The following is a 25,457-nucleotide window of genomic DNA, read 5'->3' as shown; positions in this document are numbered from 1 at the left end:
GTAATCAACGTTATACATCGCTAAAAGGCAGGTAAAAAACCGAACTAGTCCGATATCTCGACCTTTGATATTCCCAAACTGTCCAGAAAAATCACGAGCGCAGTAAATACTAGGCAGCAGCATTCAAATGACTAAAGTCGAAAGGGCAGGCCAAAGCGCTACTTCCTTCGTATATTGTTCCTTCAGCACTGCCTCTATTAGACTCCTGCCTAAAAAGAACAATTATTTGTTCACTAACGTCCAATAGGTCACGGGTTGCTTATGCTGCAGGAACTGCGGTGATGCAACAATGACCCAACCCAAAAAGGAAGGAGCGCTCCCTCCACTGCGTCGATAATCAAAGACCTCAACTTCGAGAAACGGTCGCCATTTAGACAACAACTCCTGTCAAGAACCTCATGGCCAGCCGGAAAAGTCTCTGTCTGTTCCTAGAAAAGTGCCTTTTATAAGGGTTTCATCATATCAAAACGACTGCTTTGAGATGGTATTCCCAGCTAAAATTTGGGAGAAGTAAAAAGCTCAAGTCTGAAAACCGAAGTGCATTGAGCAGGATAGTATTGCGATAACAGCAGCAGCGAAAATGAAAGATGGAGTAACATTTGCGCCGAGTGGGCCCATTGATCTCTCTGCATGAATCCTTGTCACTTTTTCAGAGGATCAATTGTCAGATGGTGATAAAGCAATCCTTGTTGCGTGATCGTGTTGGGTCTGAGAGAAAATCTGGCGAAACCCTCTTCCACAACGGGCGTTTGTGCAGTTGCATATCTTTGAACAGATGCAATTTCATACGAAAGAAGAACTTTATGGGTGAGGCAGCAACTAGCGTCATGCAATAGGGGTTGCAACTTATTTTTGGAGCCGAACCCTGCATCGGCTTTCCACTTATGGTGCTTACAGTGGCTTACAGATCATAGCCAGGATACCTCGGGTCGGCAGCGACAACCGAGGATCAAGACTGGATCTGGACTTGGGACTCTTAATGTTCGTCGCAGGTTATCGAGTGTACTCTGTCCTCTTTGCTTCGCTTCGTTGATTTATAGTTACCTCATGGTGAACTAGTTGCTCTTGCAGAACAATGGCGGCTAGTCACATGCGCAACCACACCAACGTGGCTCCGGTTTTGAGATGCTCCAGGCGGATAAAGCTTATCTGCCGGCAGTCTTTGCAAACGCAGTTGAACAGTTGGTCCATGCTCTCGTTTTCCTTAATAATACTCGACTATGGCTCGGCTATGCATTTGAGATTGGACAAGTTCACCTTATCACGTGTCAAGTCATGACATTGCTGATGCCATGTGGTTTGCTACCTACGTTACTCGAGTTGTGTTCTAAACCTCAAAAGCAATACACGTAGCCCAGAAAAGTGGGGATGGCGAAGAATGTGCGAACGAGTAGGCCGTTTCAGATTGTGCTTTCAAAGCCCGGAAGATGCTTGCGTGAACTTGTTGCGACTTATTTGTTGTCTCGCTGTGGAAATGCTGGCCTCATGCAAATTATGTCTATGAAATTACTTTGTATGTACGAAGGACTATCTGTGAATTCAAAATCTCGAAACATTGCTGTTGGCTGAGGTCTCAGCCCCCGGCTCTCCTTGCCTAGAATGCCAAAAGGAGAAGCCATTCCCAAGGATATCAATATTTTGAAGGGAAGTTGAACAAAGACAATGAGTCGGTTTCATTTCTGTGCTAGCAATTATGAGCGACGAGAAGGTTTGCACATCCTAACTTTTTGCTTTAAGAAAAGCCGAGCAAAATGCAGCCGAAGTAGTTGCAAGAAAATGAACATTCACAAAGGCCGCAGCATGATAAAATAAGAACATAATTCTTTGTGGGGATTTTATGGCCAAAGTTTTTTGTGGACGCGGCGGTATTGCAACCCCCGCCTTTACCTTTTAAGCCATTTCATTACGCTATTGGTATAGTGTCCGGCATAGGCGGGTCCTACACTTGACATTCACGCCCTTTCAACACCGAATGACTCTTCAAGAAACCTTATTCTTTTCTTCAATTCCTACATATATCGAAGAATAAGGAAGCCCTCTAAATTGAAACAATCTCACTGCGTTTTCTTGAAATGGCTCGTGACGCCCAAGCTCAAGACTCACCTCACGAACTGACCGCCACTTACCCCACTTCTCCACCACTTGCTCGCGATCACCACATTTTCGAGAGAGACGTGGAACCCACAACCACATCCCGCTCACGAAATGATTACACATTCCCAGAAGGCGGTACTAAAGCTTGGCTTGTCATTTTCGGATCCTTCTGCATCATCGCAGGTACATTTGGGCTGATATCTTCCGTTGGCCTTTTCCAAGCATACTGGCAGACGGATCAGCTGTCTTCCTATACTACTCGTGATATAGGATGGATTTCCGCTGTCAATGTGTTTCTGAATCTGTTTCTTGGAGTTCAGATTGGCCCTTTGTTCGATCGTTATGGACCAAGATGGTTGATCCTTTCGGGAAGCGTGATTTATGTTCTTACGTTAGTCTTGCTTGCCGAATGCAAGAAGTACTATCAATTTATGCTTGTTTATGGAGTTTTGGGGGGAGTTAGCAGTGCATTTTTGACTACGACGGCTTTGGCTGTAGTGGCTCACTGGTTTGAGAAGAAGAGAGGAATAGCTTCTGGAATTGCATTTGTTGGGTCGAGCGTGGGAGGCATCATGTTTCCATTGATCCTGAAAAGCGTTTTCGAACATCTCTCCTGGGCATGGTCGATGCGAATCGTGGCACTCATTGTTGCGGGCATGATGATTGCGGGCAACCTGTGCATCAAGGGCAGGTTGCCGCCTCGGAAAAATGGTGGGGCTGTGGATTTGAGATGTTTCAGAGATGCGAGGTTCTCATGGGCTACTGTTGGAGTTTCTTGTAAGTTTCTGCCTCGCTTGACCTGCTTATTCGGCCGTGGTTCATCAACCAAGAGCCTGGAAATCATCGTATCCTCGCTCTCACGTGATGGCATCCTGACTTCTCAACAGGTTTCGAGTTCGTGTTATTCGGTGCTCTGGGGCTGCTCCCCACATATGCCATCCTGCAAGGCTTCAGCAGTCAGACTGCTTTTAATATCATCGCCATCCTCAATGCGTAAGTTTCAAAACTTTGCTCTGTACCAATACCCCGCTCCCTATTTAAGCGAAAGGCCCTTGGAAGCACTTACTACCACAATGCTAAATTCTCACAGTGGCTCTGCTCTCGGCCGATCACTCTCCGGCTATATTTCGGATCATCTTGGACGCTTCAACACCATGCTCTTAACATTAATATGGTCGTTGGTTGTCACTTTGGCACTCTGGCTACCTATTGGAAAGCAGGTTGTACTATTCTATATCTTCGCGCCACTCTTCGGTTTCGGCTCTGGAAGCATTATAAGCATGGCTCCAGTATGTATTGGGCAGCTGTGTAAGGCAGACGAGTATGGACAATTTTATGGAACTTCTTACTCTGTTGTTGCTTTTGCGTAAGTTCTCAGACTTGTATTTGTTCTAACATCCTAACGCTTTATCACAGAGTCTTGATCTGTATTCCCGTCGGCGGTGAATTGTTACCGGCTGTTGGTGGTACAGCATTTGTAGGATTATTTGGTGGAATCTTGGTTTTATCACTAGTCAGTTTCCTCATGGCAAGGTGGGCATGTTTGGAATATCGCTGGCAGTGGATTATCAAAATCTGAAGAATAAGTTGCAATCACAAGATCTCAAAGGTATAAATTGAAGATTGTTCTGAGATAGATTGATGATATCAAACGGCCCGTCACTACGCTACAGTATCTGCATCTTCGCCATTCGCCTTTACTGCCTGGTTCCAAAATTAACACCAAAGCTAAATCTGCGGCTCTTATGAAGCTTCAGCACGGCAGATAACCTCAAAATTGATACCGCACGCAGGGTCCTTAACGAAGGCAGCATAGTAATTCGGACCAAATTGTGGTCGCAAGCCAGGTGCGCCGTTATCTTTCCCGCCTGCCTTCAAAGCAGCGGTATGGAACTCTTGGACTTGCTCGTGAGCTATTGAAGATATTAGCTAAGATTCGCAGTAAGTTTAGACAAATTAAGACAGACTCTCAGCAGTAAATGCCATGTGAGTATGATGTTTCGAGAGCAGGATCTCTAGAGCCTCCCCAAGGCCATCACCCTCGGGAACGGCTTGGATCCAGAGATATGGTCGTCCGTCACCCAAGCCGACGCAAGTTGGGATTGGTCGATAGAATTCTTTGAAGCCGATATGCTTGAGAGATGTAAGGAGGAAGGCTACGACATCCTCGAATTTAGATTCTGGAACTTGGAGAGAGTAGTGATCGCAAGGCATGATGGGTATTTTCGAGTGATGTGAATTGGCTAAAGGGAGAACGATATCGTCTAGAGCCGTACTAGGATTGAACGCTCTGTAATTGTAGTATGATATCAAGAACGAAAGAAAATCGACAACCGGGAGATGATTATATAAGTTCTCAACGCGTCGTCCAAGACACGGTTCGGACTTCTTATCGGACTCCGCCCTATGCAACTAGTGAGGGGTGATAGGCAGCAGCACCAACCACAAGCCTGTAGACCAGCCCTAATCTGCATGTCAGCACTGGCATCTTGCAGCCCGAACGCGCTATCAGGTGATGGCGTACACGGTACTGGTCCCTACAGCAGCTCCAACCTTATCATTGAGACAATTGAATTCATATTCTTAATTCCCATACCCCGGTCACAGTATCCGACCGAGATGGCATCACTACCGCCAGATTTAGAGGCAGTGTTCAATGAACATCCCCAAGATCAAGAAGCATTGCTGAAGGCTTTCATGCCTGTCTTTTGCGACCACGTGCGAGCAGATAGGATCTTTCTTCAACCAAGAAATCCAAGTACTCGTGTGTGTAAGATCTTAAGATGGCGCAGAACAGATAGCATTCCCTGGTAAGATCTCGGGACAGCGTTTTGAGATCGATGACACAGACTGAGTTATCAACAGGCCTGCTATTCCCGGCGATATCAAGGAGGGTCAGTGGTTCATCGAGGACAATTGGGAGAACGAAGACCCTTTGTGGAGGGCTGCTTTACAAGTCAGTCTTACATGAAATCCAAATGACAACCACTGACTCTGCGATAGCTAAAGCCAAGGTTTGCCCCACTTTCGATTTTCAGGATCTTCCTGGTGACCATGAAATAGTATATATGTCGAAGATCTCGAGCAAGCGGCGAGAGATGGGATTCTCAATCTTGACTTTGAGCGTAACTACATGTTTCACACGGCATTGATTCATGCTCATGCTCATTGGCCTCCTCTTCAGACATCCGCATCTCTCTCAATTGCGGGAAGCCCCAATGTTGAAGACAGATGGTTTTATGGTTCCGTCCAACCTGCTGTCTTTGATGGACCTAGAGTGTGGTCTCCAGAGATTCGTGATCTGGTGGAGAAGTGCTTGGTGAGAATTGCGCCAGTCATGAAAGCATATGGGGAGCGTGCTCCGCCTCGGTCGAGCTTCGAAAAAGAGTGATGCGTTATCTTCAACACACAATCTTAACTACGGTCCTGAAGGAGTGTCCACAAAGTAGTCATCCTCAAACAAGATATCATGCATCTGACATTTCAGAAGACTGTTGCATTATGATTCAGAAGTGACTCGGCATACAGCACCCTATCTTATGCGCGATTTTCTATACACTCGTCTTTGTTGCCCTTACAATGTTACCACCCGCTGCTCCATTCTCGTTTATAGGGACTTGCAATTGATGTAGTTGATCATCAAGAGATTCCATATCCTCGTCATCAGAACTCATGCAGTCAAGTCCATCAAAAAGCCTATTCTGAGCCTCTGCTTCCCATCTGGCGCATCGCCTCTCATATTCGTCAACTAGATCTTCCGCGTGCTCAAGTTCTTTCGCCGTCTTCCATTCATCCCACTCTTGGCCCCAACCACACCATCTGACTCGATACAGTGGCCCTTTAGACTTAGTGGGTCTTTTCGCCACTATTTCTTCGATCTCATATTCCATATCTGCATCATCGTCGGTCTCGATCACCTCTGAATGCTTCGCCGACGAGTTCTTAGATGCCCACCGCCCATTTGCGTCACGGCATCTTGTGTTGCCGCCTGTTTTGACTTTCTTGTTTCTCGTGCTGGTTTCCGCATCACTTGTTCCTTGTCTTTTCAGATTCGTGGCCTTTCGATTAGATGCTTTCCCATTCGAAAGCATGGAGTTCCCCACAGTCTTTCCAGTTCGTTCCCCATTCACCTTTGTTACATTATTATGGAGTGTCTCGACACCAGATCCTGTCTTAAATCAGCGTGAGCACAGATTTCTGAGTACAAAACTCACTTTGATTCATACCATGAACCATTAAATTCTTCAAGATTGAACCTATTGCTGCCATAGCCGCTGCGAGTTCATTGTTTGCTGTCTCTGAAGTAACTGTTGCCAATCTATTCGTCAAGTCTGCAGGATTGTGTTGCAACAATTCAATCTCAGATTCCTTCTTTGACGACTCAGGATCATCATTGCACGGGTCAACATTACGTAGTCTATTTTGTTTAGTTCTTCGACGTCTCCTAGAAGGTCCTCCTGCTTTCGCCGCTCCTTGGGTTGCTGGACATTTCGACCACATTGGTATCGCTGAACTGTTGGATCCTACTTTGGTGATCAGGCCTCGCATGTCTTTGGAGAACTTTTCAAACTCGGTATTGCTCCTAGAAAGAGCATTTAGCGTGTTGTTCGCTTCTTCTCCGTTCGGAATTACGATTTTATTTGTTGCGGTATCCGTATATGTAAATAGCGAGGTGTAATGCTCAACGCCTCCAACTCTAGGTCTTCCGCTCGTCTGTTGGGTTGAAAATGCTGTTTCGATCGAGGCGGTACGGCAGGCTTCTATTAGCTGCTGTGGCCCACTTCCAACCTTGGATGATACCTCGCCTCCCAAACATAGTATTATTTCAGGCTCGTTGACAATATAGAAACGCATCATCCATTCAAAGTGATGTGATTTGCTCTCAAAAAGCTCTTCGCCTAGACTTGTATAGATATGTTCGTTGAGGCACATCAACTTTGGCTCCATTTGACGCCAAGCAGTCCACAATGGAACACAAAGGCGCATATACTTCGTACCTTTTGGCAAACAAGGAATAATTTCAAGGTTAGGTGGTGGTGCTCTGAGTGGCGAACCTCTTGGAACAGCGTAAGGCCCATACGCTGTTGAACAGTGGAAAAATCGCCCCGGAAAAAGGATGATTTCATATGGAAGCAAGGGAGTGGTGAGGTTGAGAGACGTGACGTTGAATCTACCAGCAAAGTAATCTTCCGACAGATGAGATAAAGATACCAGAGCTGTGAGCCCAGTTGGGTCGTTCATCATATCTCGATGCACACCACCGTGCTTTTGCAGCCCGTCTTCAAGCTTCTGCCCCTCTTTTGTATAATTCAATTGCACGTTCGTGTACAGGTGATTGTTCCGTGAACCTAGAGTCAATGAAGCATTTTGGTACCAACGATCCTCTTTGCCGGTCCCAACAATATCTGGCATAACTAATCTTGTGATCTCAGAAACAATGTCCGTGAGCTCTTTGAGAAACTGTTGCGCCCCTATTTTGTGCCCTGCCTTGCTGACTGGACCGACTTGGATAGTGTTGGAACCGGAATATGGTTGTGCTGTGAGCCCCATAAGAAAGCGAGTTCCGCATCTCTTCGACTTCACCAAACCTTCTATCTCCTCTTTGAACTTCTCAGTCAGAAGCTGGGCTCGTAAAGGCGCAAGGCGTTGTATGAAATTATGTTTCTGGAGGAAGTCCGCAGAGATTCGCATCGCGCATGGAACTTTCCGACCGGAAGGAGTTTTCATCCAATACATTTTATCAGACTCCAATTCAGTATAGCCGATGCTTTCGATTTCCGTTGATGTGAGCAGTCTTCTTTGCTTGAGAAGATCTGGGACGTTGAATGCTAAATCAATCCTCTTAGGCGTCGACAGCGATTCATTGAGTACCATGGTACATTCTCCATGTTTCCAAATAGGTTCGAAGTTCTTGATTATCTTGGGTTGTATGATATCGGGAACAGTGTCGGTCTGGTCAGCTGAATCCATGATTAACTATGGAGAGGTATGCATTTCAAGCATCAAGGCCTGGGTACACAAACAATTAACCATCCACAGCATTTAATCACCGAGAACTTCTTTGTTCGACATAATAGCCTACTTGGAATGCCAAAAAATCTGTTTTCATATCAAAGAATATTTTTTGGTGGAGATGGTCACGTGGATTTTGATATATTGGTTCTTTGACCAGTGACAATGGAACCATGCAAGACAAAGAAATCCAGTAAGCGGAGATATCTCCATAAGATGGATACGAAAACGGTATCACTTTCTTCAAAGCAAGTACACCAAATTCCCTGATCTATTGCAAGCTCTGTAAGCCTCCCAGGATATGAGGGGCCGATGAGATTCGCCTGAAAGTAAGAGTTGGTGCCACCGCGAACGGCCCACTTGCCATTTTACACCAAAACGCGGCTCTTTTATTAAATTATATTTTTACAATTTTTTATAAAATTCTATAAAGAACGCGAAAATTTATAATGTATTTTGCAAGAGTTGTTTAGAGGTAAAGAGAGAAGGGGGGTAAAAAGAAAGGTGAAATCGTTTAATTTATATGTAAATTTTGAATTTTTTGAAAATCTTCTACTTTAGCTACGTACCGTTTTTACAATTTCTTTTTAATTCGATTTCTGAATTGTACAAAATAAATTTTTAATACTAATTTGATTTCAATTCGTTTTTTATTATTTTTTATTAAAACATTGTAATAATATACTATTTTGCAAAAGGGGTGTTTTGGTGTAAAATGGTGGGGTGGGCCGCTCCCGCTGGCCTCAGCTCTTACAATGGAGAATCTGATTGGCACCATATGAATAGAAATGGCAGATTCGTGTAGAATGAAACATACTGTCAGTTACTCAAACAAACATGACAATCCACCTAATCTACGAAAGAAGCATATGTTCATAAACTTCAGCTTTGCGTGTACGGGCGCAGTCTTGTCTCTGGGTTGCAGTGCACTCACTAATGGTATCCGTCAGAAAGCAAGATGACTTTCACCTGATGCCAAGCATCAGACTCAAGCTTGATTAAAATAACCTTGGATGGTTAAGCATCATAGTTGTGGACTGATGTTTGGGATGACAGCCTGTGACAGCTTGGCGGCGCTCGGTTGACGGATTAACCGAAAAACAATAAGGGGGAGCGAGACCAAAACTGGAGCGTGTTGTTTGATCGCTTCGTTTGATCTTCGGATGGTGTTTGGTTTCCTTTGAATGCATCAGAAAACAATTCGCGATCACGATGTGTATACGATAATAATTCTCTCGATTCAGGGCCGGCGGGGCAGTGTAGTTGCCTAGCAAAGTCCTTGCTTTCCTCGAAAAGGCTTTGTATGGTTTCGTCAGGTTGCGAAGTTCTTGAAATTCAACCCATTATGACGAAAATCACTGCGTGTATAGCGACATCCGATTTTAGCCTCCCGACACAACCTGGCAGACTCCAGATCTGAGAGTCCGGGGAACAGGGTCGCGGAAGATTCTTGGCAGATCTATTTCTGATCACCCCAAGGCCCACCCATGTTTCAACAAGGGCCATCTTCAATAACCTTACCGTTTTTCCCATAACTCTATTTCAATGCCGTGAGTCATTTGCTTTCCACATTTCCAAATAGAGGAGTCGTCCGGTCTCAAATATCCATTTTGAGAAAGACATGCTCAGATCCCTCCGGATCTTCAGGTTGTTTTATCTTATCAAGGCATTCAAACAATCGTGCTGCGCCTCAGGTCTTGTTTGTTTCGTTTTCTTGCTCTTGAGAAGACATTTTTCTTTAGGTAATCAACTGTGTCAAGCTTTTGGGGATGGATATGTAAAGACGACAAGCCTTCTCCAAAGCTTCTCTTCTCTATCTTTTCTCACTCGTCCGGCACGCTTCACAAAATATCTTTCAATTCACCAGCTGGGCTGAAATCATACTTTAAACTGAATTAATCACTTCTACAGTTTGCCTCCAGACTTCATATCAATTTTCAAATATGCAGCTCACACTCCAAACCACATCTTTGATCTTCCTCCTCTCCGCCATTTTGTCTGTCCATACGTCTCCAGTCCCAGCGAACGGCAATGATCTCCTCGATCTTTCAGTCAGAAATGAGAACATATATGTTGCTCGAGCAATAGATCTTGAGCGGAGACAAAGAGGCGGGGCTGGTGCTGGTGGGGTATGTCTTGATCATCTTTCCACATTTATGGCTTGTGCATGAATACTGATTCGTACATAGGCTGGAGCAAAGGCTGCTGGAGCCAATGCTGGAGCTGTAAGTTTTTCTTCTCCTAGAACAATCTTTATGGGATATTGTTCTGACAGCTTTTAGGCAAATGCTGGGGCTGCTGGGGCTGTAAGTGACAGACTTTAATGTCACCGAATTCTTTGGGCAGATACTGAATTATATTCTAGGCCGGAGCGAAGGGTGCTAATGCTGGTGCGGTACGTCTTCTATCTCAAAATTTGTCTATGATATTGTTCTGATGAAAATATAGGCCAACGCTGCAGGTGCAGGCGGTGTAAGTGACAGACGTTGCCGTCCTAAAATGAGTTTGAATCATGAACTAAACTACTTCCCAGGCTGGTGCTAATGCGAATGCTGGTGCGGTAAGTTTCCTCTAACCGAAAAACCTCTTCGTGGCACTCTTCCTAACGAACACCAGGCCAACGCAGCAGCTGCAGGCGCAGTAAGTTGAACACGATATATCTTGAAACACAACTAACACTCTACAGGGTGCTGCCAAAGGCGCAGCAAATGCCGTGAGTCTTGCTTGAAATCCATTTATACCTCAAACCAGGAGGACTATGCTGACTGATGTGATTGGAATCAAGGCCGCAAATGGAGCAAATGCTGTATGTGCTGTACTTCTGGACTTTCGATACACAAGTTCGCTAATCTATCTTTAGGCTGCTGCCGGGACCGCTGCTAAAGGAGCCAAAGGCCAAGGCGCTGTAAGTTATGTCAACTTTTCTTGGAGTAAGAAGCTAATCAAATTGTGTCCAGGCCGCCCAAGCTGCTGTAATTCATGACCTGATCCTCTTTCGATGTATCATTATACTGATTCTTTGATTCTAGGCTGCACAAAATGCCGCTGGTCAAGCTACCGTATGTTGAATTCCTTTCTTTTCCGACGCCTAAATTTGTACTGACAATAACAGGCCGCAACTGCAGGAACCGGAGGCAATGCTGCGGCAAAAGCAGCCAAAGCAGTAAGTTTGCTCATTGTGAGACCTCTTTGTCAGACTTGAAAGCTAATTGTCTTCAAACAGGCCGCGAAAGCGTCTGCGGCTTCCGTAAGTCTTCAATTACAGATGCGTTTCAGTCGAAATCTAACGAAAGACTAGGCCGCATCTGCAGCATCAGTAGCAGCTACTGCAGCAGCTGTTGCAACGGACGCAGCCGTAAGTCCCATTTCTGTGTCTAAATTTCGAAAAACAGCAATGGCGCAAGTGATATATTTCTGTTATTGACTTGCTGACCATTTTTCAAGGCCGCTACAGCTACCGCAACTACCGGAAAAGGAGGAAAAGCAGCTAAGGCGGTAAGAATCACTCTTATTTCTGTTTGAGAGCATAGCTAACGAGCTCAATAGGCCGCCAAAGCATCGGTATGTCGACCTTGATCATAGAACCTAGAAAGCATTCTGACAATCATTAGGCCTCTGCAGCTTCTGTTGCTTCTGTAGCGGCTACCGCTACTGCAGATACCGCGGCCGCGGCAACTGTAAGCAAAAGACTGTCCCGTACGGAGAGCGAACAACATTGACTAATCTTTCGCAGTCGGCAGCCGGTACTGATCTCCTTGCTCTTGCTGTAAGAACTCGTCCATTAAACGAATTGAAAGCATAAACTAACAACAATAGAATGCGAGTATTGCAGCTGCCAATGCTGCCGCGACTGTAAGCCAACTTCCTTGGATACTTGACTTCAAGAGCAATTAATTGACATGATCCAGGCTGCCGCTTGAAGCATACCTACGCAAAGGGCCATACTCGAAACTTGAGAATGAAGTGCAGACATTCGTTACGACGCAAGACACTCGTTCGGGGTTATTTGTAGTTTATTCTTGGTGTTATTATATTTGGAGAAAAAGTCACTGGTGACAGGTTGGGTTGGAGTAGGTTGACAACACTCGTTTTCAGGAGATGTACCCTACGACAGAAATGAAACATTTATGCAATAATGAAGATTTCCTTTGCTTCAGATTGTAGACTTCGTGACCATTGAATCACACTCGCTGTAAGTTTCAAAGGCACAAAATAAAAGTGCAGAGTCGCTTCTGGAATAATTATGCCCGAGTCAGCAGTTCAAATAATTTCATCTTTTCCCGTTTAGGAAGGACAGCCCTAAAGAAAGGAGATTTCTCCGGCTTTCGCTTATGTGCCGCACGCTGCAACGTTACCCTACAATTCTCTGGGAAAACAAGTTCACCTCCAGGTTCTTGCTACCCCGCAATACCTCTGCATCAATTGACTGTTGGCAATCTTGACAGTGCATGTCAAACTTGTACGAATCGCTTACATTCCCTTCTTGCTAGTATCTTCGACTTCGGACGAAAAGGAAGCGCAACCGGGATCAGACTTCCGACGAACCAACAATTAAAAGCTTCAAGGCGCTGTCATAAAGCAACAAACCCCGCATTCCATGTCCAAAATGCTACTTTTCGTATATGCAAGAAAGTATTGGCTAACATGCGCTTGCACCGCGTGCCGTTTTCGTACAACACAAATCGTGGACAAGCACAAGAAACCGGTTGGTTGGTTGGAGGTGAGATTTGTTGTCAATCAAAGAAACTTTTCCCCTCCCTGTACCTGACTAAATTAACCTTACCACGCCTTCCCCTCTCGCTATCCCAGATTCCCATCTAGCTCAGGGACAGGCGCATGCGCTCTACCAATTACCACGCTTGCTCCACCGAACCCAGTGAGCCTCTCACCCCAGCGTCTCTAAGCGGTTTCTATTCCTGGTCCGAGCCGGATGCAGCAAAAGAGTTGTCGATGAACATTACCCCGAGATATGCTCCAACGGCGCGGCGACGTGCATCGCACTTGTCGGAACCCTCGGCCGGATACAGATGCTCATGTTCTGAGTGGAAGAGATCTGCATGCGCACTGCAAGGGGAGGACTATCGAGATTGCGAGATGCGGGGGGTCGTTGCTCGCACCTTGTTGATCATTTTGTTGACATGATGCGCTGTATAAGTATGGAGCGGCCTCCTTCTCCTCCCGAAGAAGCGAGCAGAGTATCCTCTCAGTAATTTTTTGACTGTCTCTCGTTGTTGGGTATCGTCTTTCGCTTTAATTCGCCACGATGCAGACCACTCTCTTCCTGCTTGGCCTGGCTACCAGTGCCCTTGCCAATGTCATGGAGCGTCAAGCTACGTGCAATGCGGACAATTGTCTTCGAGGACTCCGTGGCACGGCCAACATGGTGCCTCCCCTCAGCTCTCGTCTAGACGATTGTTCGAGCTTCCAATTGGCAACAGTTACTCCTGCTCCAACGTAAGTTCCCCTTCCGACATCCCAATTATGATTGCGCCTCCGTCTCTTGCCAAACTTGTGACTAACAAACTTCATAGAACCATCACAACAACTGTAGCTACAGAGACAATCACCGTAACTGAAGCCGCCGTGACAGCTCGCGCGATCCTGCCCCGTCAGGAGACCGTATACCCGAGCTCCATCCCCGCCTACGCAACCTATTGCCCAGTGTCCAGCAGATATGCCTCCGCCTGCTCTTGTCTCGGCGTCACTGCGACCACAACAACAGTTGGGACTCCTACAGTCACCATTTCTACCACTGCAACGGCAACTGTGACGTACACCCCGAATCTATACGCTTGCTCCCCAGCAGACAGCGCCTCGGCTTGTGGTGGCTCATGCGATGGAACTTGTTTCCCGGACGTTAATGGAGTGGGATATTGCAAACAAAACAGACCCTGTGAGGGCTTGACGCCTTGTACTGCGGACAGTGATTGTCCAAGTGATATCTGCTTGGTTAATGGATGTGGAACTGTTTGTGCTGAGACGCAATATTTGTGCCCCAACACTTCCAGCGCGAAGTTCTTGTTCAGGAAGAAGAGCGAGGGAATGGAGGCTGGGAAGCGAGCAATGGTTGCTACTGAGAAGGGCATGATGGAGATGGATGACATCTAGGTGTTAGTGAGAAGTTTAGCAAGGTATTGGATAATGATTTGATATAATACAACATAATGAGAACATCAGATGCCACAGCACCGAATTTCGCCCAACAGCTGTGCGCGCTCACAGGATCTTGAAACTTTGGACACGCTTCTTGCTTTCTTCAAGACTTTCTCGTTTCGCATTCAAGTCCTGCCTTTTCTGGGAGATCGTCGGATCCTCTCCTGCAAGGGTAGCCAGCGCCGCTTCGTTCTCCTTACCATAAAGTCGCTGCGTCACATAATCGGACGTGAAAAGCAGCAACGGACCATCCGGCCCAAGCAAGTGCCTCTCGACGACCTGAAGCGCGAAGTTGTCGATGAATCGGTACAAGGCGACCTCGTGGTATGCTGCGAGACTATCGTGGGTCTTGAGAACTCCGGCCAGCTCTGCGTTGCCGATCAACAAGGACTGGATGATGAGATCTGATGGGATGCTACCGAGCTTGAGGGGCGTCGAGCCGGCTTGCTGAAGGCTCATCTTCGGTTCTTTGAGTGTGCACTCGGTCAAAACTGCTTGGATCCGCTCTTGGTGAAGCTGTTGCGTTCTGAAAACCATCATTGGATGAAGGGTAAACAGTTGCCCATCTCTTTCGCTAGCAATGAGCCTTTGGAGCTCGATTCTTGCATTTTCTGCCGCTTTCTGAACGTCGTCTTGAAGCCACACTCGTAATTTCAGCCGAAGAGACTCATCTGAACACACTTTTTCGAACAGGGAAGAAGTAACGTTCTCGACTGTTCGCTCCACCAAATTGAGAGCATTCGAGGCGATTTCTTCCCAGCTAGCGACTTGTTGTTTCCATAATTGGCTCTTCACGATTGAATTCACTTCTCCGATGTCCTCTTTGCCTCGATAATTGTTGATACAAGCTTGAACCCACGAATAGTTTTCCAATAGTTTGGGGCCCCACTCGCTCTCGTGAGTGCATTTGGACACGGCGACAGCATCTTGTTTACTTGTGATAAAAGGGATCTTAAGGCCACGAGCTACCATGTCGGCCTTGAAGGAATCCAGATTGTCTCTGATGAGTTTCCGGGCGAATTGCTTGTCGAGGGTCAGCTCCTCATAATGCCCATTCACGGCCCCAGCTGCCCCTTTCGAGTATTCTGTGGCGATTTTGTTGACGATTGTAAACTGAGCCTGGTTGGTCGCTCGAGGTTCCCCAAGTTGCTGAATCTGAAGCAGACATTCATCAAGCTTGCTCTGGATCTCGAAAATTAAATCTGGAATACTGCGCTTCACATGTCGATTGCGCATCTTGATGAGTGCCGTTTTCAGTGCATGTCTGCCAAGCGCGTCCTTCTGCAGCGAACTCCATTCCGGGCCAGCGAAAAACTCGTCTTCTTTCTTGTCTCGCTCGCGGTCACTGATACTAAGCTCCGAGGGCGATCTGTTACGCAAGCCAAACCAACCTTCTTTCAACCAGTGTGGGGATCTAGCAGGGTCGTTTCGGAGAAGATCAAACACCTGAATCTGTGAGAATCAAGATCCAGTCAGATGAACGCAAAGACTTACCCAGTCGTGAGATTTCAATTGCTTGGTGTCACATTTGTTGATGACACCAATAACCCTTGTTTCTTCGTCTGGCAATTGTTGTATCATTTGCATGATCTCCTGCCTCTCTAAATCCACGACGTCAATCACAGCCCTGAGCTTGTAAGCTTAATGTTCGCGCACGTAATTGCTCGCCAGTAAGAACACATACATGACAATACTCCGTGGATTGTTCAAGTAGTTTTGGACCAGGTTCTTTGCTGTTCGATGTTCCGAATTCGACTCGTTTCCTATTCGAATTGTTATTCTGAAGTTCATAGCTATAATCGTATGGCAGGTACCTCGGACCAGCCCAGGGATATCGGCAATGGCAAAGTTTCTTTCTTTAGGGCCCCGCCTAGTAATTTTCAAAATTGAGCTACTCAAACGATTCACTCGACCATGTTTAGGAGAGTTTCTTCTGACTGTACTCCCAAAAATCATGTCATCGGCCTGTACCGGCATTGTAAGCTAAGGCAAGTCGCTTTGGAGAGAGGGGAACACAGCATACTTGCTGAAAGATGTTCTGCATCATCGTCTTGTCAAGAGTTGCAGTCCGATCAAAAGGTATAGGCCGCCAAGATAAAAGTTCCTGTCTTCGCTCTGGGCTGATATCTGGGTCAGGCTGAATGCACACGTCAATCTCCGTTGGGTGATCTGGCGCCGTTCTTTGGAGTACAATCTCCGTCGCAAAACGAGTGCACATTTTGTCGTCGATTGAGAACGGAATATCAGTAACTGCCTGGAGGACAGAGCTTTTCCCTATGCAAACATTAAAACATATTTTCAAAGGCTTGCCAACGGCATTTCAACCGAGGGGCTCTTGCCTGTACTTTGATCGCCTACGACCACTAACTAGAAACAATTTAGCATGGCTCAAAACTTCGAGCAGGCATCGTACCTGAGGGAGATTGAGGTATTGAGAGACTCCGAGCTTCTGAAGGTCATCAATCAACTCCAATTGAGCTATGGTCTGTTGGTCCTCAAAGCCATATCCGAGTGGGCCATCTTCGCAATCTCCATTGACAGATGCCGGAGAAGTCAACTTTTCAGCAATTCCACCAGGCAAAGAAGCATTGATTGCTTGTTCAACTCCAAGGGATCCCATGGTGATATGTCAGAGAGACTGGCCTTGTAAAGAAAATCAGCGCGATTTTGATTTGTGCTAAAAATTGAATGGATTTGTATTTGGCTATTTATAAGAAGGAGTGACTTATCATTCCAATTTCAAGAGGTAAGAACACCTTTTAACATACCTAGCAAGCCCATGATGTCAATGTTCAAATATCAGCCACTCAGAGTGCATACCATTTCCTCGGAACCAACATTGACAAGGCTGCGACCAACAAAGTCTGTGACAATGCAGGAGCTCATAGGATCACCTTCCTATAGTGTTTCTCCAAAACACTTTCGATGCAAAAGTCGTAATTGTAGGCTCGGCCACGCAGGTCAGCAAGGCTTTGCCACGGCTTCGCGACATATCCCGCATCAAGACCTTAACTCATAAGTTGCTCCCCACGGATGAGCAAGGTTATTCACGGGGTTGCGTCTCGGGCCAGCGGCTGTCGATGCGGCACAGGGTTTCGGCGGTAACACACAGATCATGACAATCATGATCGCATAAAACTGCCTAGAGCTACCTGTCAGCATCTGAATTTCAACAAGGCATTGTAATGTTGGTGTTTGAGGCAGTTGCAAGCGCATAACCGAAGCGCTGAAATAGGGAATAGTAGGCGGGAACGTCAAATAATCGTTCAAGAACAGTGACTTTCGAGGCGAGATTCCATCAGCTCCGTGCAGCGATACTCTTTAATCCTTGCCAACCGAACTGTGGAATGCGACCTTCGAAACATGACGCATTTCACGGCGTGTTTTCAAGTCGAGGTCTCTGATTTTACGATCGCTCGTGGGAGAACGTTGCGTTGCGTTGGGCAGAGGAGGAAGTTTGCATCGAGAGAAATTATAGGCTTCTTTGGCGTTATTTTGTAGTACTGTAAGCGAAAGCCCGTGATTTCATCTTAACAAAAGGACATCGAGTGAGCGGAACGATAGGGGCATTCGTGAAAGGCTTGACCCTCTCTACGCTTTTGTATTTCACTGAATAATACGATATCCAGCCATGGAAGCTGTTAGCAGCAGCACGTGATGAGCTCACATTCTACCATTCCATTGCTTGAGCATGGGAACAAAATCACATCTACTTAAACTTCTATACCTTTTCTCACCTATCAACGCCGTTTTAAATTAACCTAGGATTGCCAAGGTGTTTATTCTATCCGATTTTCCACGGCAACTTCGATATTTCCAAAGCTCGAACAAATGCCAGAACTGTCATCACAACGTTCTTGAATACACAAGTTTAGGCATGAGCGAGTAGCTTAGCATTAAATACTACATCCTCAGAGACACAAACTCTTTGCTTTTACTTCTCTTCCATACTCCTACCTTTCTTACTCGAACCTATATTCACCTTCCACTTCGCCATAAGGTTTATTAGCAATGATAGCAAAAGTAATCATATGTGGAGTGTTAAGTTTGAAGAAGTGAGTCCCCATTGCGGTTGTAATGGCGCAAAGACACTGGCAGCTACAGAGGTCCAGAGCTCAACCGAGCAGGATACGAGAATTGTGAGTCGCCTAAATTTTCTAATTAGGATAAGAAAAAACCTGCTCTTCTGTCAAAGCTGGATCTCTCGTAATCGAATCCAAATATGACTCCCATGATCCTCCTTCCTTTATGCCCAATGATTCGGCTCTATATTCCCGATACCGGTTCGCTTCAGCCCCAATCAAGGTCTCATGAGTCCTCGAATCCATTCTTAATTCTCTCTCCCAATTCCTGTCATGAAATTAAAACTTAATCAAGATCAAGGATAGGTCAAGCAAGATTCGGTGCTATAACAGAGAGGTAATACACTTGTAAGAAGTTCGATGTTCGGCTCGCAAGCTTACTGGATTTGGGATATATTGTTAGAAACATGCCCGTCAAAGATGAACTTTGGGCGAAAAATCAAGATCAACAATAAGCTACTCGCAATACGGCGCTGCAAGGCAGTGGTAAGGGGCTACTTAAACATTCGATGCTCAAGTCGCACTTTGTGCTGCATTTGGGATGGTGTTTTCGAAAATACATCCCGTCTCACATCAACAAACAGGGGTTCGCGAACAATTCAGCTCTGGAAGCCTTGCCATGAACACAATGACATTCAGAAGAAGGAAAGCGCTGCAAGGAGAAATTAGACCGTCACAGCTTTACGACGACGATGGAAGGCCAAAAAAAAACTATAAGTGTTTGACCTTGACCACGCATATCGAGTTCCAGCTCCATCCACATTGTCAAACATCGGCAAGACAACAAGGACTCGAAACAATCAACCACTCAGTCAAGTACAACTCAAAGGACTTTGTTCTTCAATTTAACCACCAAAGCATCAAAATGCATTTCTCCATTCCCACAATTCTGATTGCTGCCACTGCTCTCATGAGCACGACCATGGCAGTCCCTACATCAGGTCCCACACCCTCCCATATCAATCGTGATCTCACCACTGACGAGTAGCAGGAAACGTTTTGAACCCTCGTTCCTGCGACTGCGCATTCTTTGACTCCTGTGGGCCAAATTGTTCCAGTGCAGACTCCTTGGATCCGCATGCCATAGGGCTCTGTATCCTCGCTTCCGGAGACAGTTGCGGTTGCGACGCTAACACGATCTGTTATGATAATGGTTCATCTTGTACTGAGAATGGGTGTGAAGGGCGCTGAGAACATGTAGTTTTAATAAAGTTTGTTACGGATATATGCATAAGATGGTGAGAGGGTAGGAGTGTGATGTGGTATTTACTGAAGCCGCTCTTTACAGGATATATGGGTTGATGGAAATTTGTAACTCAATTATACTCTTTTGAAATTCAACTAAACTTGGCACTTAACAATAGTTTATTCTGTGATTATTTGTGTTTTCATAAATATAATTCGCAATTCCAGACAGCCAACTGTCCCAGACACAACGCTGCTAGATATTGGGTTCTAAGAGTATCCAAATGAAGTACCCGTCGTGACATAGCTCATGCTCCTTTTGTTCAACTTTTTGTTCGACCAGTACAGAACAACTCATGCAATGAAAAGACACGAAAGATATTCAAATGCAGTCCCTAGTCGGGGCATGAACAATGGCTGTTCAAGCAGGAGCGAAATTGAGAACAGCCAATAGATTGTTTGCCGCGTACACGTGCTAATTTGAGGAGAACAACTCGTTCAATCGAAAAATAAGATGAATACTGATAGACAAGCTCAAGAATCAGATCCGAGGCTCACTTGAAGACAGCGCGGGGTAGCTTTTGGGCGATGCAGAGGTCTTAAAACGTCAGTCTCTCCGAAGAAACGAACTGCAGATTGAGCTATGCACTTCTTCGGGGCAACCAGAGGATGAATTGAATATCGAATGCAACTATACTCGGGAAAAGCTTGAGAACATGTTTGCAAGAGTTTAATAATCAGATGATGCGGGGAAGGAGCTGGTCCCAATTCGGTTAGCGCAGGGGCGCAGGCTCTTCAGAGGTTCTTCCGTCTTATTACCTCACCAAACCTTCATAACCCTCATGGAGAGGAACAAACAAAGAGATGCAAATCAGGCAGCAGTTATTGAAGTCATCCTGAAGTCCGGTTTCCAAGGGATAGCTCCCTTGAATCATGTGCCTCCGCGTTCCCAATTGGGAACGATAATCCCGTCTAGCAGCGCCTTCCGCACAGTCTCAGCCACTTGCTTACAGTCTATCGGATCCATCGTATTTTATTAATTAACCTTACATTACCGAATGGCCGTTGAATGCATCACGTCTATTGGTTACTTCGTACGTCCTTGTGTCTTTCAATGCTGCACTTCAATATCCTTGTCGTTATGAGCTTTATTTGCTGGTGGCTGAAGTCTTGAAGCTCACTGGCACGTTCGTTTATATTTCCAAGGTTTAAATGTCTCGTACGTACGCAGAAAGCCCCCAGGAATTTTTATGGACTCGTCACTATTCATGTCTGGGAGTAAGAGCGCCCAATCCAAAGGCAATATGATATAAGTAGCACTCATTCTCTTAATAAAAACTACACTTCCATAGTTGGGTTTCATCAGATAGCCTGTCGTCATCTCTGCCATTGTTTGGTCTAATCAAAATGGCCATACTATACTTCAGTAGCCTTGTCTTCCTGACATCTCTCATCACGGAGCTAGTGACAGCTTCTCCATTGTCAAGTCGTAGTCAAGATCCGAACAAACAATGGACGTTCTCAGAGGTCAGTCTTCTGCAGAATTCCTTTGGACGAAGAACTAATAAGTTGTCCAGATTCCACCTTCCCATGGCCTCGATACTTGGTATCCTTGTTTCACCAACTTTACATGCGCTCTCCTTGACGTAAGCCTCGGCCGAGCAAATCTGTAGCATCCAATTGACAAAACTCAGGTTCCACTAGACTATACCAATCGAGATCTTGGAAGATCGTACATTCCAATTATCAGATATGCGGCAACGACCACACCTTACAAAGGCATAGTGTTGACGAATCCCGGCGGACCAGGAGGCTCAGGCGTAGAGTTTCTTCAAGAAGCTCTTGGTACAGGACTTCAGGTTGTGGGCACAAATTATGACCTCGTTTCCTGGGATCCTCGAGGAATTGGTGCCAGTATTCCTGCAGCGAATTGCACTTTGCCATCGAATCTCAAACGGCGGTCACTTGAACCTCTTACTGGTCCCGAATTGGCCCCAATCTTCTTCGAGGCTAGTTATAATCAGTCAGTTGCCATAGGAATTGCATGTAAGAACTCCATTGGAGGCAAAACTCAAGCAGGTCCACACGTGACTACGGCCACAGTCGTCCGAGATATGATCTCCATGATTGACGCATATGCTGCGAGTGAGAAAGGAAAGTCCTGTGAGGACGCATCTTTGTTGAATTACTGGGGTTTCAGCTACGGAACTTTCATTGGCCAAACATTCGCATCAATGTTCCCCAAGCGGCTTGGAAGAGTTGTGCTTGACGGAGTGCTCAATCCGGATGATTGGGTTCAAGGGACCGGCCAGAATTTGATTACGTTCACCGACGAAGCATTCTCGACTTTCTTCGACTACTGTTATGCTGCTGGCCAAACGAATTGTCCGTTCTCGACTGGCACCAATCCTCATGACATCTATCTCCGTTTCGAATCCATGGTCTCCAAACTTAATGCTACATACGCATATCAACAAGGCTGGAGCAATGCAACGGCGATTGAACTTCTGCTCACCGGCATTAAACAAGTAATATTCGCAGAGATTTACGAACCAATTGATGGATTTCCACCCATTGCCCAAGCTCTTGTAGCTGTTGAGTCCGTCCTACCCAATCTCACGCTCTCCGCTCTCGAGGAACTGGAAAAGGACATAGGACTCGTTATTACGAACCCACCTGATGTCACCATCCCCAGTCTATGGGAGCGGGCTGTGTTGTGCACAGACACAGGTGGAATCGCATACGGGAAATCATTGTCTGAGATTGCTCCGCTGGTGTCACGGGAAGAGAGCGAGAGTTGGCTTGCGGGAGAAGATCTATCCGGTCAAGATATTAGCTGTGCTGGGTGGCCTATTACTTCGGATTATCGATATGCAGGTATGTGATCTCTTTGTTAATGTGAGCAAAGCTAATCAAGGAAGGTCCTTTCTATGCCAAGGTCAATAATCCGATACTATTCGTCAGCAACACTCTTGACATAATTACCCCTCATCAGAAGTAAGCTTTCAACAGTGTCAGTCCTCAATAAAACTCCCGTGCTAATGAATTCCAGCGGTGTCAATGGCACGACTCGCTTCCCCGGCTCTCAAGTACTCACTATTGATGCTACAGGTGTATGGTATTCCCCTCTCTTGTTTACCCTAAGCTGACAGGTTTCAGCACACGTCTGTCGCAGCACAGAACTTATGTGCTTTTGGCAAGATCAACACATTCTTCCAGACTGGACAACTGCCCGGCACAGATAACTATTGCCCTTTGGAAGCTGGGCCATGGAATATCACGTTGCCTGGACCGCTGAGTTCGTTTAATGACAAGCGAGATATCAAGGAGAGCCTTGTAAAGTTGAAAGCTTAGCATCTGAAAGTGCGAAGTACTCCTGTATAATATTCAAAGTTGATAACTATATTCATAACAGAGTTTTGTTTTCAAACTTTCATTTTCGTGCCTGTGCATACAATTGACAAGTTTTTACTTCTGCAGGACTTTTATGCGAAGCAGACGACAATTTTGAACTTGCATCAACTCCTGAGCGATAGGCGAAAACCACGTGAGCATGGAGGACCGAACAATATTCCAGAATTTACTTCTAGGCATTCTTGGTCATCAGACAGAATACGTAGAGGACATAAGTCAGTGTCTTCTCCATCGTCCGTGTTGAGAATGTTATCCTACACTTCTGACCTCGACAAAGTGACTATGCAACATCACGTGCACTGTTTGGCTTCGCATTTTCTCAAGCTCAACACAACACTTTGCCAATTACGAACTATTCCGAGTTTACAAATATCCAAAATCACTCACGGAGCAATCAGGGACTCAATCCTCCCCTCGAAAATCGAACATTGACGAAGTTGCACCACATCGGCCTGTACCGATCCAGAAATCGGCTGACATTCGGTCCTCATCGCACCACCCACAAACCGATATCATACGACCAACATCACTGTCCCACACGAACACACATTCAGTAACGTCGATATAAGATGAAAATAATCCGTCTACAAGATGAATATGCAAGTGTCCGTCTACCAAGCATTTCACTGCATTTCACACCAGAAATTCAAACGAGCCAATCACATTTTTACTTCCCAATATCAACGCAATAATCATGTCAGCCGCAAAGAACGTAGCTTTGGTAGCACTCGGTGCGCTCGGAGCCGTGGTAGCAGTCAATCAGTTAGCAAAGCCAGCGAAAACGGCTGGGATTGCGAATGCGATGAGGCAACAGTTGGATGAGTACAATTTGAATGTGCAGCCTGAACAAGACCCAAAGTATGCAAACCTTCAATCGAATTGTCCGAATTTTCAGGGGAGAGGAGCTGATAAGTGAACAGTGACACTATCTTCGACCGAACGAAGATCTTGAACGATGTCAAGGCGAGGAAACCGTGGAATATGAGTTATGCGGAGAAGGAGAGAGTGAAGAGAGAAGAGTAGAGATGGAATGGTTTTACAGCATGGGTCTGGCGTTTGGGTTATCGGGAATAATTGGGAATTCCACACTTTTGGGAAGAAGTGTTGCATATTGCGGGAATAATAGAGAGGATCATGGAATGAGAATCTGCACTGCAAAGGACAGAACTAGACGGCTATAGATCGCTGGCCTAGATTGCTCGCCAATACTGCATTGTAGAATCTACCAAAAGACATCGAGAACATTGTACAAAAGGCAAATTCCAGAGCGCTTAGATCTGACACTCTAATGAACGATGCCTTGAATTACAATCGAGGACACATCTCGCACCTAAAATGCGGTGGATAGGGATTACAGTTCATGCCTCTGCAACGAACGGCATCACAAGCATTCCTTACTTGGCATCGACACTAGACAAGATCAGTACGGGGTATCTACCACAAGGAGGTACTTACACATTCCCACTTTACATCCGGATCCTCGCCAGTATCCATCTTAAGAGCTTGTTCTTCGATAAAACCATATTGGAGACCTTCGTTGTTCTTAGCTATGCCTACTTCTGAGGACGCTTCAAAGATCGCCGTCTTCTCAGTATCTGGAAATATGACAGTGGTCTTCTGTGGATGTTCCTTAGGTGTAGTCACAATACAAATAGTATCATCTGCAGAAGTGGTCCTTCGATCGTCATCTCCAGTGGACATTTTGACTGTTGGCCTTGGTGGAGCTGGAGAGAAACCGGTTATCCTCCTCGTGCCTCTTGAAGCTTCGAAAGACATCGTAAGACAAAGTGTTCGAAAGCTGTCTTAGCAGATAAGCTTTTAGGAGTCGGAAATAGTCTTTACTTTATGTAACCTTCACAGGGATAGCTCGAACCTGTGGGAAATACAGCTTGACAAACAAGGTCCGTTACCCTCAGTATCATGACCAGAAACAACGTGGCAAACATAGTCGACACAAACCAGAATGTGGAGATGTGACTAGAAACTTGGACTTGATGACTCTTTATTTGATCATCAAACATAGAAGAAAACAATCCATAGGGATTGGAACTTATTGGTCTGATGATCTCACCAGAACTGTCAGCTCATGAATCTGCATCACAAACATGTGGAGCAATTACTCATTCCTAAAGGATAGCATCTCGTATCAGAGGAAGCTTTCTCAGTATACTCACCAATATCATTTAAAATTCCAAACCCCATGGATAATAGCAAACAAAATTTGAAGAAAGAGTTACGCTCCCTTCAAGGATTAACAGGAAAAGGGGGGCTTGCTAAACTAAGCGACAACCCCTATACTAATTGCACGATCAAGATTGTAGATAAACCGATAGTGCAAAGCACACTTCATTGAACAACCATATGATTTTGGTGATTATACCACAGCCTTGTCTTGAAGTCTGGATCGTGCTCGGTAAAATTGTGGCAGAAGCTAAGTGCCCGAAGAGTTGTGATTGTCTCAGCCTCAGCGGCAACATCCTATCGTTGCTTTTTCCCAGCCTCATTACAGCCTTGAAA

The 25,457-nt window shown here is 45.7% G+C and overlaps 10 protein-coding genes across 10 annotated transcripts; 7 read left to right on the top strand and 3 right to left on the bottom strand.

Moving 5' to 3' along the window:
- Window positions 1-1,988: 1,988 nt before the first annotated feature.
- LY89DRAFT_604147 (MFS monocarboxylate transporter) lies at window positions 1,989-3,713 on the top strand. Its single transcript, XM_018210344.1, has 4 exons — window positions 1,989-2,871; window positions 2,982-3,087; window positions 3,185-3,460; window positions 3,511-3,713. The coding sequence occupies exons 1-4, from the start codon at window positions 2,073-2,075 to the stop codon at window positions 3,671-3,673; spliced, it is 1,344 nt and encodes a 447-aa protein (XP_018078257.1). The 5' UTR covers window positions 1,989-2,072; the 3' UTR covers window positions 3,674-3,713.
- LY89DRAFT_712866 (uncharacterized protein) lies at window positions 3,706-4,423 on the bottom strand. Its single transcript, XM_018218007.1, has 2 exons — window positions 4,062-4,423; window positions 3,706-4,007 (listed from the first exon to the last, which is right to left on the bottom strand). Exons 1-2 carry the CDS (start codon window positions 4,306-4,308, stop codon window positions 3,838-3,840), a joined length of 417 nt encoding a protein of 138 aa, XP_018078256.1. The 5' UTR covers window positions 4,309-4,423; the 3' UTR covers window positions 3,706-3,837.
- A 222-nt stretch (window positions 4,424-4,645) lies between these two features.
- On the top strand, window positions 4,646-5,569 carry LY89DRAFT_679182 (uncharacterized protein). The gene is made up of 4 exons (XM_018213821.1): window positions 4,646-4,904; window positions 4,960-5,050; window positions 5,098-5,108; window positions 5,158-5,569. The coding sequence occupies exons 1-4, from the start codon at window positions 4,714-4,716 to the stop codon at window positions 5,483-5,485; spliced, it is 621 nt and encodes a 206-aa protein (XP_018078255.1). The 5' UTR covers window positions 4,646-4,713; the 3' UTR covers window positions 5,486-5,569.
- A 41-nt stretch (window positions 5,570-5,610) lies between these two features.
- On the bottom strand, window positions 5,611-8,064 carry LY89DRAFT_712865 (uncharacterized protein; the record flags this gene model as incomplete). The annotated part of the gene is made up of 3 exons (XM_018218006.1): window positions 5,611-6,262; window positions 6,309-6,992; window positions 7,092-8,064. The coding sequence occupies 3 exons, from the start codon at window positions 8,062-8,064 to the stop codon at window positions 5,646-5,648; spliced, it is 2,274 nt and encodes a 757-aa protein (XP_018078254.1). The 3' UTR covers window positions 5,611-5,645.
- Window positions 8,065-10,049: 1,985 nt separating this feature from the next.
- On the top strand, window positions 10,050-12,026 carry LY89DRAFT_726949 (uncharacterized protein; the record flags this gene model as incomplete). The annotated part of the gene is made up of 21 exons (XM_018219108.1): window positions 10,050-10,235; window positions 10,296-10,331; window positions 10,389-10,412; window positions 10,472-10,501; window positions 10,555-10,578; window positions 10,640-10,666; window positions 10,723-10,746; window positions 10,793-10,819; window positions 10,892-10,912; window positions 10,967-11,011; window positions 11,064-11,078; window positions 11,136-11,165; window positions 11,219-11,269; window positions 11,330-11,353; window positions 11,405-11,461; window positions 11,551-11,601; window positions 11,653-11,667; window positions 11,718-11,783; window positions 11,840-11,872; window positions 11,923-11,958; window positions 12,015-12,026. 21 exons carry the CDS (start codon window positions 10,050-10,052, stop codon window positions 12,024-12,026), a joined length of 834 nt encoding a protein of 277 aa, XP_018078253.1.
- Window positions 12,027-13,332: 1,306 nt separating this feature from the next.
- LY89DRAFT_776109 (uncharacterized protein) lies at window positions 13,333-14,214 on the top strand (the record flags this gene model as incomplete). The annotated part of the gene is made up of 2 exons (XM_018222013.1): window positions 13,333-13,560; window positions 13,638-14,214. The coding sequence occupies exons 1-2, from the start codon at window positions 13,370-13,372 to the stop codon at window positions 14,212-14,214; spliced, it is 768 nt and encodes a 255-aa protein (XP_018078252.1). The 5' UTR covers window positions 13,333-13,369.
- A 108-nt stretch (window positions 14,215-14,322) lies between these two features.
- LY89DRAFT_726947 (uncharacterized protein) lies at window positions 14,323-16,879 on the bottom strand (the record flags this gene model as incomplete). The annotated part of the gene is made up of 7 exons (XM_018219107.1): window positions 14,323-15,705; window positions 15,754-15,886; window positions 15,944-16,022; window positions 16,074-16,224; window positions 16,283-16,533; window positions 16,605-16,626; window positions 16,673-16,879. 7 exons carry the CDS (start codon window positions 16,877-16,879, stop codon window positions 14,323-14,325), a joined length of 2,226 nt encoding a protein of 741 aa, XP_018078251.1.
- Window positions 16,880-20,933: 4,054 nt separating this feature from the next.
- On the top strand, window positions 20,934-22,527 carry LY89DRAFT_572994 (uncharacterized protein; the record flags this gene model as incomplete). Its single annotated transcript, XM_018208670.1, has 4 exons — window positions 20,934-21,053; window positions 21,104-21,172; window positions 21,221-22,403; window positions 22,448-22,527. 4 exons carry the CDS (start codon window positions 20,934-20,936, stop codon window positions 22,525-22,527), a joined length of 1,452 nt encoding a protein of 483 aa, XP_018078250.1.
- A 158-nt stretch (window positions 22,528-22,685) lies between these two features.
- On the top strand, window positions 22,686-22,880 carry LY89DRAFT_571959 (uncharacterized protein; the record flags this gene model as incomplete). Its single annotated transcript, XM_018208617.1, has 1 exon — window positions 22,686-22,880. A coding segment is annotated over one exon (195 nt), but the record flags the coding sequence as incomplete, so codon positions are not given.
- Window positions 22,881-23,257: 377 nt separating this feature from the next.
- LY89DRAFT_5576 (uncharacterized protein) lies at window positions 23,258-23,982 on the top strand. Its single transcript, XM_018208403.1, has 2 exons — window positions 23,258-23,798; window positions 23,861-23,982. The coding sequence occupies exons 1-2, from the start codon at window positions 23,635-23,637 to the stop codon at window positions 23,961-23,963; spliced, it is 267 nt and encodes an 88-aa protein (XP_018078248.1). The 5' UTR covers window positions 23,258-23,634; the 3' UTR covers window positions 23,964-23,982.
- Window positions 23,983-25,457: the final 1,475 nt, after the last annotated feature.

This window comes from Mollisia scopiformis (genome assembly GCF_001500285.1).
Source record: "Mollisia scopiformis unplaced genomic scaffold LY89scaffold_1, whole genome shotgun sequence".
Taxonomy (NCBI): Eukaryota; Fungi; Ascomycota; class Leotiomycetes; order Helotiales; family Mollisiaceae; genus Mollisia; species Mollisia scopiformis.
This window is presented reverse-complemented; position numbering and strand designations above follow the sequence as displayed.